Source organism: Bos javanicus, chromosome 17, assembly GCF_032452875.1.
Source record: "Bos javanicus breed banteng chromosome 17, ARS-OSU_banteng_1.0, whole genome shotgun sequence".
NCBI lineage: Eukaryota > Metazoa > Chordata > Mammalia > Artiodactyla > Bovidae > Bos > Bos javanicus.
Window position 1 is genome coordinate 65,774,903 of NC_083884.1, and position 18,548 is coordinate 65,793,450.

At 55.5% G+C, this 18,548-nt stretch overlaps 1 protein-coding gene across 8 annotated transcripts in view; it reads left to right on the forward strand.

Moving 5' to 3' along the window:
* Nucleotides 1-18,548, forward strand: part of KIAA1671 (KIAA1671 ortholog) — a 185,632-nt gene that overhangs the window by 83,427 nt on the left and 83,657 nt on the right. Inside the window, exon 1 of one of the 8 annotated variants that reach the window (XM_061385178.1) lies at nucleotides 2,552-2,948. The exons of the other annotated variants lie outside the window; for them this stretch is intronic. Coding sequence (XP_061241162.1) covers nucleotides 2,898-2,948 — 51 coding nt within the window. The 5' untranslated portion in view covers nucleotides 2,552-2,897. Of the gene's footprint in view, nucleotides 1-2,551; nucleotides 2,949-18,548 lie in introns of those variants that run through there. 8 annotated transcript variants of the gene reach the window in all.

An 18,548-nucleotide genomic window follows, 5' to 3' on the forward strand; every position in this document is an offset into this window, starting at 1 on the left:
TTATTCCCTTTCTGTCCCTGAGGCCAGAGTCTGAAATCCAGGTGTCAGCAGGCCCCCTCCCTCCAGGGATTCTAGGGGCAGATCTTTGGCTCCCTCTTCCAGCTTTGGGGGTCCAGGCGTTCTTCAGCTTGTGGACACAGCCTCCAGCCTCTGCCGCTGTCCTCTCTGGACATCCCTCCCTGAGGTTGTGGCTTGTGGACACTCAATGAATTTAGCGTCCCAGGTGGCACTGGCGGTAAAGAGCCCGCCTCCCCATGCAGGGGATGCCAGGAGACAAGGGTTAGATCCCTGGGTCGGAAAGATCCCCTGGAGGAGAGCACAGCAGCTCACTCCAGTATTCCTGCCTGGAGAATCCCATGAACAGAGGAGCCCGGTGGGCTACAGTCCACAGGGTCACAAAGAATTGGACACGACGGACACAACTGAGCCCTTAGCACACTTAGGGTGATCCAGAATAATCTCATTTCAAGATGCTTAATTGAACTACATCTGCAAAGATCTTTTCCAAAAAGTGGCATTTACAGGTTCTGGGCACATGGGTTCTGAGGGGCCACCGTCCCATCCACTACAAGGAGGGAGATTTTTTTCCGACTGAGGAACAGCATGAGCAAAGGGCCTGAGGCCACCTGACTCACCCAATGTCGGTGGGGCAGGTGTGGGGTCAAATGCACAGGTGGGAAGAGGCCTGGGGCGGGAGGGATGGGGAGCCAGAGAAGGCGTCCAGGGGTGTTTGGGGGTCGCGTCACCATCGTGCATGTGGGTGGTTCCCCTTGCCGGGTGAGGAGGGCCCCGCAGGGCAGGGTGTGACTAGCCCAGAGGACCAGAGTGAGGTAGGGGGTCACTTCCAGCTTGGGCTGGGGGTGCGGCATGGGGCCCAGTGCTTCGGGGGCCCGACCTGCTGCCTGCGGCCCCTGCGGGCTGAGAAGGCGGGACTTTGCTGAGGGAGAGGTCTGCACCACTGGTGCCTGCCCACCCCACCGCCTCGTCGGGGCTCAGCTCGGTTTCTCCACCGTGGACTCCCCACGTCTGACTTTTTCACGAGGGGCTCAGCTCGGTTTCTCCACCGTGGACTCCACGTCTGGCTTTTTCACTTGTTTGTCCTGAGCGGCCCTGCCGTGTCTCCTGTCTGTCTGGCTCCACGCCCACCCGCTTCCCCGCTCACGCCCCACTGCTCCGCTCTCTCTGGTCCCGGATGCCCCTCTCCCATCTCTCTGTGTCCTTGCTGCCTCTGACTTCTCTGCAGGTTCATCTCTTCCTGTCTGTGTGTCTCTTCCCCGCGCCCTCAGGGACCCCTCCTCCCCATCTCGGTCATCCTCTCTGCCCCTCCCAGCCCGTTTGTCTCTGGCCGGTCCCGTCAGGCCGGCAGGAGGCTGAGGAGTTGGCATCCGCAGCCTCCACGCTCCCCGGGGGTGGCGGACTGTTCCTCCGCACGCCAGTCAGAGTCAGCAGCGTCCCCCGCCGCACCGTCCTGTTAGCCCCTCGGCGAGCGGGAGCCCGCTCTCCCAACTGTGCCTTCAGTCGGCCAACGAGCGGCGGCCCGGTGGTTTTCCAGCTGCGCCATCGTTGGGGACCTGCCCCTGCCCAGACCCCCTGCCTGCTGGATGCTGGTCACCAGGTCGGGTCGGAGCAGCCACGGGCCTGCTTCTCGAGGGCTCTGAGGCTCACGCCGTGGGTGGTGTCCTCTCCTGCGAGCTCAGCTCCCCGCCAGCATGCTCGTGGGTTTCCTGTCAGCTGCACGTCCCCGAGTCACGTTGTGGGGCTGCGGGCAGCACAGGGGGTCCCCGGGGCCTGGCGGGTGGGGGGCTGCCTCAGCCAAGGGCCTGCACCCCCTCCCTACCTGGCCGCTGCTGTGGGGTGCTCGCCGCGTGCCGGTCCAGTTCCAGCTGTGATGGGGCTGGCCTGATGGAGGTGGTGCTGAGCTGGGGCTCTGGCCCACGCCCCAAGCCCGGTTCACCTGGGCAGCGCCCTTTGCGATCTCCCACCTCCCCATGTGACCGGTGGAGGTGATGACGATCACCCCAGGGAAGCCCCGCGGGGACTGAACGAGACGCTCTGGTGTTAACGTCATCCTGCCCTTTCCTGTGCAGGAGACCCTGAAACGCAGGGAAGCTCCTTCCCACTTTACGGGAGGGGTAACCGAGGCTCGGGGAGGCGGGGTGACGGCATGGTCACACTCTCGGGAAGAAAACGTCCGAGAGAGGTCTCTTCAGGCTGGCCTTCAGGTGTGCTTAGCTGGCAGTTCTAGCTTCTGAAAAGGGATGCTCCCCCCCTGCCCCCACTTCCCGGCCGGCAGGGGTGGCCAAGGAGCCCTCCCCCCACCCCCCCACCCCCAGGCTGCCCACCCGCAGGAGCAGACAGAACCCAGGCCTGGGTGGGTTTCCAGCTCACTGTGTGACCTCGACCAAGTCCCCTTCCCTCTATGGGCCCCCTTCTTCCCCCTCTGGAAAAGGGGGCTTCCAGGGCTGCTCAGAAGGAACTTGGCTGAAGCTGGGAGGGGCTGCGTGAGCCTGAGTTGATTTATGTCCATAATGTGGAAGGAGTCGGGATGGGGGGGTGGGGGGCTCCCCCTCGGTGTGTGGTTTTGGGGAGGAACTTACACTCACATGACACACTCAGGCACATGCTCGGGTCTGGGGCTCCATCCTCGCTCCTTCCCTCAGTGGAAAAACCCCCAGATCCAGAGCACCCGCAGGAGGGCCCTGAGTCCAGACCTAAGCAGCAGCTCCCAGTGCCCTGGACAGGGCCATCCTGCCAGCCCCCTGGCCGCCAGCCGGCCCCTGAATGATTCATGCCGCCTTGAACTTGACTCCTTCGTGACAAGCCGAGCGGGAAGAGCCGCCCCTCCAGAGGGAGGCTGGAAGCGTGCGATGCAGGCGGCATAGCCCCCGGCGCCAGAGATGGAGTATTACTACTGCCCCAGTTTGCTGAAGCTCCTGCAGTACCTCTGGGTGAGTCTGGCCGACCGGACTCGAGTCTTGTCTCCTGCCAACTTTGCTTCCTGGCTCCGCCTGGCCGGCAGCGCCTCTGTGTTCTTTAGAAATGGTGGTTGTTTCAAGGAGGGAGGGGGTAGGGGTTCGGTTTGGGAGGCAGAGGGGCTCGTCAAAGAGGAGAGGGTCCTGCCCGCCATGATCGGTGGGCACAGAGGCTGCCCCTCCAGTCCACGGCAAAAAAAAAAAAAAAAACAGGAAAAACTAACGACCTTTCCAGAAAGCAACATTTCTTTGATTTACGAGATGGTTCTTTATTCTGAAATTACATCCTTGCCTTTGTTGTGTGCGTGTAAAATTGTCTCGTCTTTTATGAGGCAAAAAGAATAGAGTTTGTTTTTCCTTCGGTGATCTTATTAAGCAAGAGGAAAATGTTGGAACTCTCGCATCGCAGCCTCTTTTCTATCAAAATATAAAAGAGGAAAAAAAAAACCCTCAAAACTTTTTGTGGCAGAATGACGAAAACGGGGAACCCGTGGGGAAGTGTTTTGTGGGGTATAAAGTGCTTCTCAGATCCTGCTTTGACTCTGAGACTGACCTGCTGTGTGTCTGCTGGCAAGCTGCTTCCCCTCTCTGGGCTTCTGTTTCCTCATCCCTCGCTGCCCTAAGGGGGCGGGCCGCGGGTGGCGGTGGGTCGTGTGACCTTCATCGGGGCTCCGTGAACAGAGGGGCTTGGCAGAGAACCGTCACAGGTGGTCTCGGGGTTTTTCGGAACATTCGCCAACCCAGTTGAGAACGCCCAAGAAAGAAAGACTTGGGAAATATTATTCTTTCCCCCTGCTGAATGTTTGCAAATACTTCAAATGCCTTCTCACCCAGGGAATTTTCCGGAGCTCCTAAAAATACAACTTTAGAAAACATTGTCCTCCAGCCACCCCACCTCGCCCTGCCCTAGTTCCCTGCAGCAGTGGAGAAACCGGAGACCCTCCTAGTACTTCCCCCTTGATCACTGGCTTTTGCACATTGTCTAACTGTAAATGTAAAAGGACATTAGTTGATTTTTGTTTGTTTTGTTACAAAAATAACGGATGGACACTGTAGAAAACTTGGAAAGTTTTGAAATGCGCGAGAAAGAAAAGAAGCAGCCCATAATCATTTGTGCTTGGGGGACCTGCCACCCGCTGGGTCCTCACATCTTTGACGCGCTGGGCTCCAGCGTTAAGGAGGCTGTGACACACTGGTTTACAGTAAGAAGTACACATTTGGCCTTTGTTCCTGTTTCTGCCACAGAGCCCCTAAAACCCTTGGAATTTCCAGACTGATAAAAGTGGTAAAAGTGTCTAGATATTCACACATGACCTGTTAATGAGGTGACTGTTGGCCAGCACCTAAGGATGGGGGCTGGTTGCCAGGGAAACCAACCTCCTGAGTCCTTCCTGTTTCCCAGGAAGCACATCAGATGGCAAGGGGTCAGCTGAGCACCGATTGCTGTAAGGGTCCTGATGTGGGGAGGGGCGGCCTCCCCCTCCCCGCCGTAGACTCACATGGTGCAGAACACACCCTCACGCCATCAGCCTGGGCCCCTGACTGCTCTCAGCTTTCTGCTCTGTGTCACCTCTTCATAATTTTTGTAAATACTTTTAGGTTTATAGAAGAGTTGCAAAGATGGTAGGGGGAGTCCCCGTGTATCCTTCACCCAGCGTCTGCTCATGTTAGCATCCTACGGTAACAGCCGCAGTACAATTTGTCCAGCAGAAAAATTAACGTAGGTTCAGTGCTACTGGCTTCCCTGGTGGCTCAGCTGGTAAAGAATCCGCCTGCAATGCGGGAGACCTGGGTTCTATCCCTGGGTTGGGATGATCTCCTGGAGAAGGGAAAGGCTACCTACCCACTCCAGTATTCTGGCCTGGAGAATTCCATGGACTGTATAGTCCATGGGGTCGCAAAGAGTCAGACATGACTGATCGACTTTCACTTTACAATGATATTGGTATTAACTAAACTCCAGACTTCATTCCAGTGGTTCTCATCCAGGGCTGACCTCCAGGGCACACTTGGCAATGTCTGGTGACATTCTTTGATTGTCACAGCTAGGGTGGGGGTGAGGGGCTGCTGGCATCTTGGGAATGGAGGTCAGGGCTGCTTATAAAGACCCTACAGTCAACAGGACAGTCCCACCCCCCGACCCCAAACACCACCGCCAAGGATGACCCGGCCCCAGCGTCAGTCACACCAAGGTTGAGAAGCCCCGCTGATTTCTCCAGATGGTCAACTGATGTTTTTTCTCTGTTCCACGATCCGATACGGGGTCCCATGTTATATTTTGCCTCTAAATTCATCCATCACGGTGAATGAATGAGTGTAGACCACGCGCATCTCAGTTTATGTGCCCACTGATAACGGGAACGTCTGCGCACATTGAGGCACCCTCTGTAAACGTGATGTCTCATGCCGGGTTAATACCCAGCACTTGCCACCAGCCTTGACTATTCAGTCGTTCTCCCTGGGCCGGACACTTGGGTTGCTCCCAGGCGTTCAGTGGACACACAGCTTAGTGATCATTGTTCTCAGCCTTAAGCCTTCACTCGCTTTTCAGGTTATTTTCTAAGTCAGCTTCTTAGAATTGGGGCCACGCGTGGGCGCAGCAGGTTTCTGCAGAGACTGTCCTTAGTCAGCAGGATGTCGGTGGTTTCCTGTTGGTGGCCCGAGTCCCCCACGGGGCTACAGTTCTGTTCTGGGCTTGGGGGAAAGAGTCTGCCTCCTCTCAGACTGCCCAGCATCAGCTGGGAAGTGGGGGAGGGAGATTGAGTTTCTGCTTCAAATCATTAGTAACCGTAGCTGGTGGCTCCCCTGCCATGGCTGTTTTGAGTTACTTAGTCGCCTTTGTTGACGAGATAACCCAGCCAGACAGTCCCAAGGCCTCTGGCCTTGTTGGGCCATTGGTACCAAGCTGGTTGTTTGTGATTGTCGATTGCAGCAACAGGACTAATAGCAACAGTGGCCACCTGCACCATGGCCGTTCCTACTGAGCACTTGTAAAGTGTCTTTCGTGGGCATCCTGTGAGAACCGAGAAGCTCAGCTGTAGGTCTCATTACCCCCATTTTGCAGCTAGGGAACCCGAGGCTCAGAGAGGTTAAGCAGCTTCCTGGAGGCCCCCCAGCAAGGAGGTGTCAGAGCCTGTAACCGAGTGCAGTTCTCCTGCGACTACTTTGTCGAATCTGATCTTGCCATTTCTCAGATGGGAAAACTGAGGCCCACAGGTTGAGGCAACTTGCCAGTCTACAGGAAAGCTGTCTATCTGGATCAGTTTTTGCCAGGTGGAGGATTATAGAAGGATGTCGCCCTGGGTCAGGCTGGGCTCTGGAGCCCTGGCTTAGAATCCGAACTCTGCCAACAGCAGGTCACATCGCCTCTCTGAGCCTCAGTTTCCCCATCTGCACATGGACTGTGCCAAGGATCAGCCAGAACAAGGGACATGAGTATGCTTGGCACAGGGCTGGCCTCTGCGGAGGCCCTCACTGTCTAGATGTTCTTGTTTGGGGGGGCTGGCGGGCTCTGATAAAATGTCAGACAGCAACCCCCTCCCTCCAGACTTCCCCAGGCTCCCCAGAGGCTGCCCGTCCCACCTGACTGCAGAGCCTGGGGGCTGACTCCTGGCCGGCCGGCCTCCTCGGCTCTGTGTCCCTACAGCTGAGGGGGTTGCTGGGTGTCACCACTGACAGCTTCTTCAGGAAGATGCTGTGTGACCCAAGGGCGTGCCCCGTGCTGGTGGTGGTGGGTCCCTCTCCTGCCCCCTTTCAGATGCCTCCTTGCCAGGGTCTTGGTCCAGTGGCTCCATCCGCGTGCGGTGATGGGGATCCCGCTTTGTTTTCCAGGGTGCTTGGTGAGCTTCATCTCTCCACATTTAACCAGATTTTTTTTTTGATGGGAAAAATGTCCGAACGTCTAAATGTGGTTAGCCTGGCCGTTCTCTCCCCGGGGCCTCCTTGCTGCCTGATTACTCAGCCGTGTCCCTCACTCAGCCCGTCGTCACCTCCAGGAATAATAATACCAGTCACGAGACAGCGATCTGCGTTCCCCTCTCGCCTCCAAGCACTCGTCCTTGTGGCCTTGCAGTTAATCCTTGAAGCAGCCTCTAGAAGCGAGTGTTCCCAATGAGAAGCCTGGAGGTCTGGGGCATGGTTGAGTGCCCACCTGATACGGACCAGCTGGCAACAGGTGGAGCCGGGCTTTGAACTTGGGAAGTCTGGCCTCAAAGTTGACGTGCTTGGTTACGCTCACGGCTGCCCTCAGGCAGGAAGGATGCCCATCTTCCCCCCACCCGCCGGCACGATGCCCGGCTCAGAGTTGGTGCTCAGTAGACAGTGTGTGGAAGCTGTGCTGAGGGCTGGACGGCTCTGGGGGGTCACTGGGGTGCCTGGACTCCGCACACGCCTGTCCTCTGTTACCATCACTCCCGCTGTTATTTTTACTACCAGCCCCTGCGTCTCAGATCTTGGTGGCCTCACTGTGTGCCCAGGGTCTGGCCTGGCTCTGCAGCATCTGTGGCTGAAATAGGAGAACCAGCTATTTTTGTGCATCTGGAGTTGGAGGCTTGGACCCAACGTCATGAGACTCCAGCCGAGGGTGCCCTGTAAACCCAGTGGCAGGGCGGAGAACTGGGGTCAGGCCCTCCTGGCTTCCGGTCCCCATCGAGCTGCTTGCTAATTGGGTGTGGGGGAGCTTCGAGCAAGTCTCCTGACCTCTCAGAAAGCCAGTTTTGCCATCTGTAGACTGGGAATGAAAATGATGTCTCCCTTGCAGAGCCAAGCAATTCAGGCATTGCTTGAGGCCATGCCAACAACCCTGGAGCATTGTTAGTCTTAAAGAAATGCTGGCAGCTGATGCCAGTGTGGACAGCTGATGGGTCCTCAATTCAGTTCAGTTAAATGCCCATGCTAGGTACGTTGTCAGTGTTCGGGACAGTCAGTGAATCAGGCAGACCCCTGCCTTGGGGACTAACGTTCTAGTAGGGCGTGGGACACAGGAACCCTGTATAGTAAGTCAGGAGGTGGGGCGGCTGGGAAAGAAGGAAGGAAGCACTCAAGGGGAGCTTGGATGTGACACTCAGGGGGCTTGGATGGGTGGGCACACCCTCAGAAGGTGACTCTTGAACTGAGACTTTGGAAGAGGGGAGGGAGTAGACCCGGGGAGCTTGGGGGGAGAGATAGCAGCCAGTGCAAAGGCCCTGAGGTCTACTGTGTGCACAGGCCGTTCTGTGGAACTGGAAGGAGGCTGCAGCAGAGAATGAGTGAGGTGATAGGAGTTGTCAGGGTCACGCAGGGCCTGGCAGTCACTCGGAAATCTTCGCCTTGTGCTCTGAAGCTGGGGGAGGGAGTCATGTGGGGTGGGAGGGGCACAGGTTGACATGGGTTTTGAACACACAGAGGCGGACTCGGGGAGACCAGCAAGGAGCCTCTGCAGCTGTCCAGGTGGGAGCTGACGATGCCTCAGCCCAGGGCGGCGGAGGAGGTGGCGAGAAGCAGACAGGGTTGCCGCGGGATCTGCTGTGGACTGAGCATGGGTGGGAGAAAGAGAGAGAGTCATACAGACACTGAGCATTCTCTCCGCAGGGAGAAGGGGTCTTGGGGGCAGATCAGGATTCGGCTTTGGACTTGCTGAGTTTGAAGTGTCCGTTAGACATTCCCCATTCTTTCCCCAACCTCTCTTTGCCCATGCGTACAATGGGAGGTAATTCCTGCCCTGCCTGTGTCGGAAGGTTGTTGAGATGCTTTGAAGGGAATTTGAAAAGGCCTCCGAGGAGGGTGATCACGCCAAGCCCACGTCGGGAAGTTCTTTAGCCCCTTAGGTGTTTCCCAGCACTTCTGAGCCCCCAGGGAGACCTACTCAGAGCTTTTTAAGCTCCAGGAGGCCCTGCTAATAACTTCCACAGTAGGGTTTGTGAGAATCAGCTGGGCCACGGCCAGCTCCCCTTGGTGCCTCTCTCACTGTGACAACTTGCAGAACTTTTGTACCTGCTAACGGCCCCTCCTGGGCAGCACCACTCACCCCCTCACCCCGCCGCTGCCCTCCCATCTGCAGAATCCTTGACATAAAATGAAAAGAGAACCCTGCTCTAAGATGCTGGTGGGTCCCCAGGCTTGGAAGGCCACTCCCTGGTCCTCCGTGGGCCCCAGCCACTGACCCAGGCCACTGAGAACGTCCTGCTGAAGGGCCGAAGTGAACTGGGTTCCCTGCTCTCAGAAGGCTGGTCTCTCAGGCTGGCAGCCCTCGCTGTCTCAAAGGAGCCATTGCCGGGTCTCAGACATTCCAGGGATTAGAGCCATCAGAAGGGACGTGGCAAATCCTGTGACTGCTGGAAGGAATGATAAATGCAGGGTGGAAGTCTGGAGGGGTGGGCATGTGGGCAGAACCCTTCCCGGAGCCAGAAGCTGGGGTGTGGCGTCTGTGTGACCCTGGGGCAGTTGCCTGCCCTCTCTGTGCCTGTTTCTCTCTTGGTATACCAACAACACTCTGGCTCAGTTGGTAAAGAATCTGCCTGCAATGCAGGCGACGAAGGAGACTCGAGTCCCACCCCTGTGCTGGGAAAATCGCCTGGAGGAAGGCATGGCAGCCCACTGTATTCCCCAGTGTTCTTGCCTGGAGAATCCCATGGACAGAGGAGCCTGGTGGGCTACAGTCCATTGGGTCACAAAGAGTCGGACACCGCTTAGCGACTAAACCACCAAACTGGAGTATTGGGCCAGATTCTCCTTAAGGGTTTTGGCTATGCACAGCCTCCCAGTTCTAGGAATCCAGTAAAGAGTAGAGCGCTGGAGTCAGACAGACAGACCTGGGTTGGAATCCAGCCTTCCCCACTGTGTGACCTTCAGAAGGTGTCTTCCTGTCTCTGAGCCTGTTTTCTCGTCTGGGGATGAGTAATCTCCCTTTCTCAAATGGGGATTATGTCAGCGTCTCATTGCGGAAATCAGTAAGGAGGGCAGCTGGCACATGGTATGCACTAAATAAAGAGGGCCGTATCTTCTTACATTCCTTCTCAACAGTATTATCCAAACTGACTTGGTACAAGATGTGGGCTGGGGGCCTCACCAGCAGAATGGTTTCCAGATTAAGACACTAGAGGGCGCGCCTGTCCTAACAAATCACTTTGATCGGCTTTTTTTTTCTTTTTCTTTTCCATTATGGTTTATTACAGGATACTGAACGCAGTTCCTGTGCCGCACAGTAGGGCCTTGTTGTTTATCCATCCCATACGTAGTACTCTACGTCTGCTAATCCCATGCGGCTGCCTTTTGCAAGCCAGCGCAGGGCTACCCGCTTTCCATACCTGAGCACGTGTGACCTTGTCCAGAGAGGCAGGAGCCCTGGTTATCCCCCTTTCACAGATGGGGACATCAAGGAAACCTGACTTGTCCAAAGTCACATAGAAGGGAGGCCTCAGAACTGGCTTTTTGGGGCCAGGTTTTTCCACACTGGAGCCCATGGTCTCTCTCTGCCCCTCAGGGCTCCTGCTTCCCCAGTTCTAAGGCCATTGGAGGCTAAGAAGCATGAAAATGGTGCTGCCACCCAGGTTAGTCTCTGTGGAATCAGCCAGGCCAGCCCCAGACCTCCAGTTATTTCAGCTGGAAAATCCAGTATCGAGAGTCAGGGTTATAGCATGGAGTGTCAGCCATGAAGCAGATTATGCTAAGTTTTGCTGAATCCTAGGACGTTGGTCCTTAGAAGCTGCACCTTTTTTTTCCCTTTGGTTGCAAGTCTGGTTTCAGTCCATCAGCAATGGCGGGATGAAAAGCTTGAAGCAGGCCAGCACCCGTTCTGCCACCCACTTTTGACCCTGGTGGGCAAAGGGATTTTCCTGAGCTGAAAAGGCACTTGGATTTGGGAGCTGCAAACTGAATGAGCACATGGTTCCCACATCCAGGGCAGGACGGGTGAGTGGGAAGGCAGCCTGACTCAGCAGGGGAGCATCACTGAGTCGGAGCCGGGACGCCGGAGTCTGGTCCCGGCTGTGAGGCCCTTGGCTGGTCCTTGCCCTTTCTGGGTCCGGCGTCTTCATCTGTGAGATGCAGTCGTCGGCTGACCTCAGAGCTGACTTGCTGTGCCGTGCACGGATGTTGGGTGCCTTCTCTGGGCTGGGCCCTGAGCTGGGTCTTAAAGCCTGAGTAGGAGAAGAAGGGAAGGACATTCAGGTGGTGGGACCAGCATATATGGAGGCCTGGAAGTTCTGGAAGAGGTGGGAGGGGACTTGCCTCATGGTGCCGTGGTTAAGACTTCCAACTTCCAATGCAGGGGATGTGGGTTCGATCCCTGGTCAGGGAACTAAGATCCCACATGCCTCTGGGACGAAAAACCAAAACAAAAAACAGAAGCAATATTGTAACAAATTCAATAAAGCCTTTAAAAGTGATCCACATTAAAAAAAAAAAAAGAGGTTTGAGGTGTCTCTGATTGAAGCTAGAAGAACATAAAGTAAATATCTCCTCAAGGGTGAAGTAGGGCATGGATGAGAAGATTGTCAAGGAATTTGGTCCAAATTAAGAAAACTCTTTGCTTTCTTTGTAAGAAAACTTGGTGTTTGGTGTAGAAATTCTGAGGTAGGAAGGGACAAGTGTTTGCAGATGTATCCTGTTTGTTGTCATATTAATATTTTGTGGTAAACCTACTTGTATTAAAATATAAGCTCATTCATGTTAACATCACATTATTTCATAGTTACAATATGTGGAATGGAATTAGTCACTCAGTCGTGTCTGGTTCTTTTGCAACCCCACGGACCGTAGTCCGCCAGGCTCCTCTGTCCATGGGATTCTCCAGGCAGGAATACTGGAGTGGGTTGCCATTCCCTTCTCCAGGGGATCTTCCCGACCCAGGGATGGAACCCGAGTTTCCTGAGTTGGCAGGCAGATTCTTTACCGCTGAGCCACAATATAAATGTGATAATCTAGTAATAGATCTTCACGTAAGCCTCCTTGTGGCCAGTGTATGTGTTTGCTGGGGATAACCTGTCAGAATACCACTGACTGGGTGGCGTAACAACAGAAATCTGTGTCTGTTTGGAGGCTGGATGACCAACGGTGTCAGCAGGTTTGGTTTCTCAGGAGGCCGCTCTCCTCGGCTGCAGAGGCTGCCTCCTGGCTTGTCTTCACGTGGCCATGCCTCCGTGTGTACCCATGGCGTCTGTACGTCTGCATTTCCTCCCTATAAGGACAGCAGTCTCCTTTTTACTTAATTATCTATCTAAGGCCCCGTCTCCCATATACAGTCTCATTCTAAGGTCTTGGGATGAGGTCCTGGGTTTCAGCATATAAGTTTGGGGGAAGCACAGTCCAGCCTGCAGCAGCCAGGCTCTCGGCAAAGCCCTTTACGTTACTTTGTTTTATCTGTCACAGCAGTTTTATCTGTCACAGCAGGGATGGTATCACCATCCCCATTTTACAGATGATGAAACCGAGGCTCAGGGAGGTTGTGTCACTTACAGAAAATCACGCAGCTGGTCGGCAGTGAAACTGGGATTTGATCCCATCATGTCTTGCCTTGGAGCCCACATTTTTTAGTTTTTGTTTATGATTTGACTTGAATCATAGGAAGGCCGTTTTGTTTTGCTTCTGAACCTGCCTCATTGTGTTGAATGCACCCGACACTTCTCCTTGCCTCCCTGTACTCTGCCGTGTCCTTGTTTTAGGTGTGATTGGAAGAGACCCCGAGGGGGAGGGAAGGCCCTTGCCAGACCCCAGTGCTGCCCCAGCTTGCCCGGCCCTCGCAGGGTTGCTGGCCACCTTCCCAGGAGGGGTGTGCCTGGGGCCGCCTGCCCCCTTCTCGGCTCCCCACCGCCCAGGTTTGCCTGGAGCAGCCTGAGTCCAGTGAAAGCAGCCTTTGTCCTCCGGTCTCTCCCTCCCAGAGGGATGACCTAAGTCCCAGCCCGGGAACAAAGCAGCAACCTGCCATGTGAGTTCAGGTCAGCCCCACTAACCTGCAGATCCTCCCAGGCTCAGCCCAATGGGGGCCAGGGGACGTGGTAGCCTAGGCTACGGGGTTGCAGAGTTTGGTGGGATCCGGAAGGCAGCAGAGCCCTCCCCAGTCCTGAGTGGCGATGCCAGGGCCTCCTTAGTGCACGGGACTTTACAGTTTATAGAACTGCTCTGTGCTTTTCCAGGCTGGTGGAGCCCCCCAGACTCTCCGTACACATCACACAGGGCAGGGCCTGGGAGAGGCAGGTAGCAGTTGTCACGAGGAACCACTTCACAACGTCGGGTGTGGGATGTGAGGGCAGTCTGGTTGTGACCTCTGTCACCCCGCCGATCACCTGGGTTGAATCGGCTGACCTGGCTGGCTAGGGGGGTGTCCCCTTCCTTCCTTACTGCCTCAGTGTGTCCCTCCGCAAACTGCCCCCTCTGTGGAGGAGGACAGCCCAGACAGAGGAGGACCGCTCTTTGGTCGAGGACACACTAGTAGCTGTGCTCCCTGCTAGGACCTCCAGGCAGGCTCTCAGAGTGTCAGGGTGCAATGTCAGGGTGTTTTGCTTTTTTTTTTTTTAATAAGTTAGTTTTATTTATTTATTTTGGGGTGCACTGGGTCTTTGCTGCTTTGCTTGGGCTCTCTCTACTTGCCGTGTGCGGGCCTCTCACTGCGGTGGCCTCTCTTGTGGCAGAGCCCAGGCTCTAGGGTGCTCAGGCCCCAGAAGTTGTGACACCCGGGCTTAGTTGCTCTACGGCACGTGGAATCTTCCCGCACGAGGGATTGAACCTGTGTCTCCTGCGTTGGCAGGCGGATTCTTAATCACTGGACCACCAGAGAAGTCCCCCAGCCACTCTTGATGGTGCTCATATGACTCGGTGGGTCAGGAAATCAGGCAAGGCTCAGTGGGGACGGCAGCTCCGTGATATTTGAGAGTCCCTAGCAACTGGGGGCTGGAATCGCCCAGGGTCTTCACCCAGCTGTCTTGTGCCGGCAGTAACTTGAAGGCTGGGCTTCTCCGGACTGTTGTCCAGTCACCTGCTGTAGCTTGGGCTCCGGCTCAGGGCTCCCAGAGCACGTGTTGCAGCCAGGAGGGCAGACGCCGCATCGCCCTTTATGACGGATGCAGCCTCAGAAGTCACGTAGCATCCTTTTGTTCTCTGTTGATCAAAGCGGTCACAAGCCCCCCAAGACTCAAGGGAAGAGGACACAGACTCTGTACCTCTCAATGGAGGAGTGTCAAAGAGCGTGCACCCGTGTTTCAAAGCTGCCACAGCAGGAAGTAACAGTAAAATTACTGAGTACCGTTTATCGAGCACTAACTCTTTGCCGGGCACTGTGCTGAGGGCTTCCCTTGGATGAACCCGCACAAGCCTCCCCGCAGTCCCAGGGGATGCGGTATTCGGAGCTTGGTGTTTTCGCATCAGAGACGGTGGAGGAACTCAGGGGGATGGGCAGGGCTGCCCTCAGTTTGGCATTGAACGTGTCACACTCGGAAGTCGTGGGCCAGTTTTTTTTTTCCCCCTTTCTCCTCTAAACTTAGAATATTCCTTGAGTTCTTGAAAATTCTCGCTTAGCTGTCTGATTCATCTCCTCACTCACCGGCTCTTCCCTTTGGTGTTTATTTTGAGCAGTTTCCCTCTGCCTGTGTGCCCAGAGCTCTCCCCCCACCCTGCCCCCGCCGTCACCCCTTCTCCACTCTGCTGCTCGTGGGAAGGGCTGGTTGCACACTTCCCCACTGCCCACCTCTCCTCAGGCTTTTGAGGAACCAGCGGGTGGGGCCTTGGGGCCCCGACAGAAGAAGTGAGCCATCGCCACCCAGCCACGTGTGCTCACCACCTTTGCCGTTCCTCGGGGCCAGAGCTGGGGCTCATTCCCCTGCCTCCTGAGGGTCTGACACGTGACAGACGCCCAGGGCATGTTTGGTGGACCGAATCCGTGAATGATGAGGGAAGGAAGAACGAGTGGCTGACTCTTCAAGCAAGGAGGCTCTCTCCCGTGCACCCCTGCGTCCCTGGCACCCAGTAGACCCTCGGTAAATGTTGGTTTCACCACGTGAATGGAGGAAGGAAGGTGTGGGTGAGACTGCCGGCAGCGACTGAGCCCTATGGCTGTGTCCTCGTCACGTGACGCGGTGCTTGACCTGGATGAGTGAATGAGCGACTCCAGGGAGCCCTCCTCCAGGAGGGAAGGTGTCTGTTGCACAGCCGGGTGCACGGCAGGTGCTCAGCTCTGTCTGGTGTTGAATGAATAAAAGAGGGGATGAAAAGGAGGGCTAAGGGAAACTTCCCATCCTCGGGGGCCCGGCCGTGTTCAGTCTCCATCTCTCCAGTTCCCAGCACAGAGTCTTGCTTACAGTAGGTGCTCATTCAACGTTGAATGAATGAATGAAAAGTGAAACTACTTGAGGATAGGGACACGTCTTGTTTGTTTCCCCAGGTCCTAGACTAGCACTCGATAAATGCCTGCTGAACTGAACACGTGGGGGAATGAAGGAGTGAGTACACGGGTCAGACTTTCGGAGGCTCCGGACTGTACCTTGTTCATTTCTTTCTTCAGGTTCCAATATAGGGCCAGGCATACAGCAGGTGCTTAGCAAATGCTTCCCTGCTGCCCCAACCTTTTCGGGCAGTGTCCATCCGTCCCTGAGAATGGACTGAGAGGGAAGGCCAACCCAGGGGGCCTCGCCCGTCTCGATTGGCCCCCACCCTGCCCGCCAAGCCCCGCGGCTGAGACTTCCTGTTGTTCCCGTCCTCACAGGTGGACAGGAAGTCCCCAGAGGCCTGCCTGAGACCTGCTTCCCATATTTTCTTCATGCCGGCTGCCCTCGGTGAGACCCAGGCGCCGCACCGCGCCCCAGCGCCGGCTGGTCGAGGAACAGTACCCTCCAGGGACCCCACTTCCTGACCATGTTAGCAGTTCTGTTTTAGAGCCTGCTGAACAGATTTTTACACAAAGCAAGTGATGCCTGGGAGAATGTTCCATTCAGAGCCAGCCCCTAAAATCACCTCGTCCTTGTCCTGCCGGCCAGACCTTTTAACCCCGTCACAGCTGAGCAGCGGGAGCAGAGCAGAGACTCGGCTTTGGGATCTGAGACGGCAGGGCTCAGATCTCCCTCTGTGGATTTCAGTTGAGCCTCAGTTTGCATATCTGTGAAATGGACATTATAAATACCCCTCACCCCCCCTTTCCTGTTTTCCAGTCTTGACCACATGTCTGTTGCTCTTTTAAATTCCCTGTGCTGAGGCTGCCGTTCCCAGAGTTATGCTTTCAGTAGAGTCCTGTCCCGACTCTTTGTGACTCACGGACTGCACCACGCCAGGCTTCCCTGTCCTTCACTGTCTCTTGGAGTTCGCTCAAACTCATGTCCATTGAATCAGTGATGCCATCCAACCGTCTCATCTCTGTTGCCCGCTTCTCCCCCTGCCCTCAGTCTTTCCCAGCATCAAGGTCTTTTCCAGTGAGTCAGCTCTTCGCATCAGGTGGCCAAAGTATTGAAGCTTCAGCTTCAACATCAGTCCTTCCAATGAACATTTAGGGTTGATTTCCCTTTGGATTGACTGGTTTGATCTCCTTGCAGTCCAAAGGATTCTCAAGAGTCTTCTGTAGCACCACAGTTTGAAAGCATCAATTTTCCAACTCTCACATCCATACATAGCAACTGTGTTCAAAGCAGTGTCTGTTCCAGTTGATTCTGAGAGGCAGTATCTCAGGCTGGGTCCCCCAGAAACAGAGCTTGAGTGGGGGTCCACGTGTCCACGGTTTAGTGACGGAGAACTCCAGTCAGCCCTATCCCTGGGGGAGTTCTAGAGAGTCCAGAGCACCACAAAATTAGTCCCCGTGGAGAAGCAAGGCAGCTCTTCCTCCACCGGCTGGGGCCCACCGTTGGAGAAGACGGGGCTGTGAGCAGTGGCAGCCAGCACCCTGGAACCTGGAGGACGGGGCCCCAGCCAGTGCCAGGGGTCTGGGCGGGGTTCCGACAGCATGTACTGCTGTCAGGCACCCTGGGGAGTCATGGACCCAGAGCAGTGAGATGCTGGTGTGGGTTGGCTGCCATGGAGGAGTCGATGCTCGATACATAGTAACTTGGTAAACACAGAAAGCTGTGAAGAAGATGGAAGCAGGTACAGGGATGCCACGACGCTGTTTGTTCCTCTAAGGCGTCCTGAGTGAGCGCGAGGGGCCAGGCTCTCAGTGGGTGCACAGGTGTGGACCCCACACTCAGTGCCCCCGAGGAGGGTGGCTTTTGTAGGTTGTTTAGTCGCTCAGTCGTGTCTGACTCCTTTGCAGCCCCGTGAACTGTAGCCCGCCAGGCTGCTCTGTCCGTGGGATTTCCCAGGCAAGAATACTGGAGTGGGCTGCCATTTCTTCCTCTGGGATCAAACCTGCATCTCCTGCGTTGCGGGCAGATTCTTACTGCTGAGCCACCACAGGAGGGGTGACAGCCATATAAATGGAGCTGAAGCTGAGGTGTCTCCACACACTGAGGTCCATCTTAGGGGAGGAAATGTAACACAGGTGATGTCCAAACATTAGCACATAGTTTATTTTTCTTAGCTTTGAAAAAGTAGTACAGTCCCAGTAAACATTTCCGGTGGCACTGCCACCTCCAGTCTGTAGGCCCCTGCCCAGAAATTGCTGACAGTTCCACACATCTCCTTTCAGAAGTACTCTCGGCATATATAGGACTATCTGTGCATGCATCTGTATTTCCTGTATATATACACGTATTTTTAACACCAGTCTGTCCTGTTCGTCATGTTCCGTGTCCTGATTTCTCTTTTTCTCATAGCGCTGAGACCTTTCCCTATCAGCACAGTAGGTCTGTCTCATTCTTTCCGATGGCTTTATATTCCCCCCTCACTGTGTTTGTCGAACCAGTCCCCTCCCAACGGCCATGTAGCTGATTTCCAGTTTTGTGCGCCATGAACAACACTGCAGGGAACATCTTGTGCAAAGGTCTTGGTGCCCTTGTGTGTTGCGTCTGCAGGGGAAATGCCTGGCCACGGACTTGCCAGGTCGTGTGAGGGTTGAATAGGGTTTTCCTGGGGGGGTGGGGCTGACAGGGGTGGGAGAGTGGGGGAAGGGGAGGTGTACGGAGAACAGCATCAGGACATACAGGAGCTGGCAGCCGAGGGCAGGGAGGCCTGCCTCTGACACAGACACATCTGGGGTCCTGCCTGATGTTCAGATGCGCGTCATCTGCCAGGGTGTCACTCCAGCTCTGAGAGTCCGAGGGGGCAGGCGGCTCCTTACGAGGGGTCTGATGGTGTGCAGGGCACTTTTCCTGTCCTCTCCTTGGGTTCTCGTGGCACTTTGATCAAGCCGTGTTGTTACCACCATTCTGTCACGGGCTCACAGAGATCCAGTGACTTGCCCAGGTCACACCGCCAGCAATGATGTAGCCTACATCATCCTGCAGGTCAGTCCGTTGATCTCTACCATATAACTCGCTGCTCTTTGCTGGAAATTCCGTGCTGGGGATGCTCTTTCAGTGGCTGTCTGTCCTGTTGGACCACAGGCCCCATGGGGGCAGGGGTCATGTCTCTCACCCCCTGCTGTCTCCCCAGGGTCCAGCGCAGGGCCTGGCATACAGTTGGCATTCAGTGGGCATTTGTTGAATGACCAAGTGAAGGTTAAAGTACTGGTCCGTTCCATTACAGCAG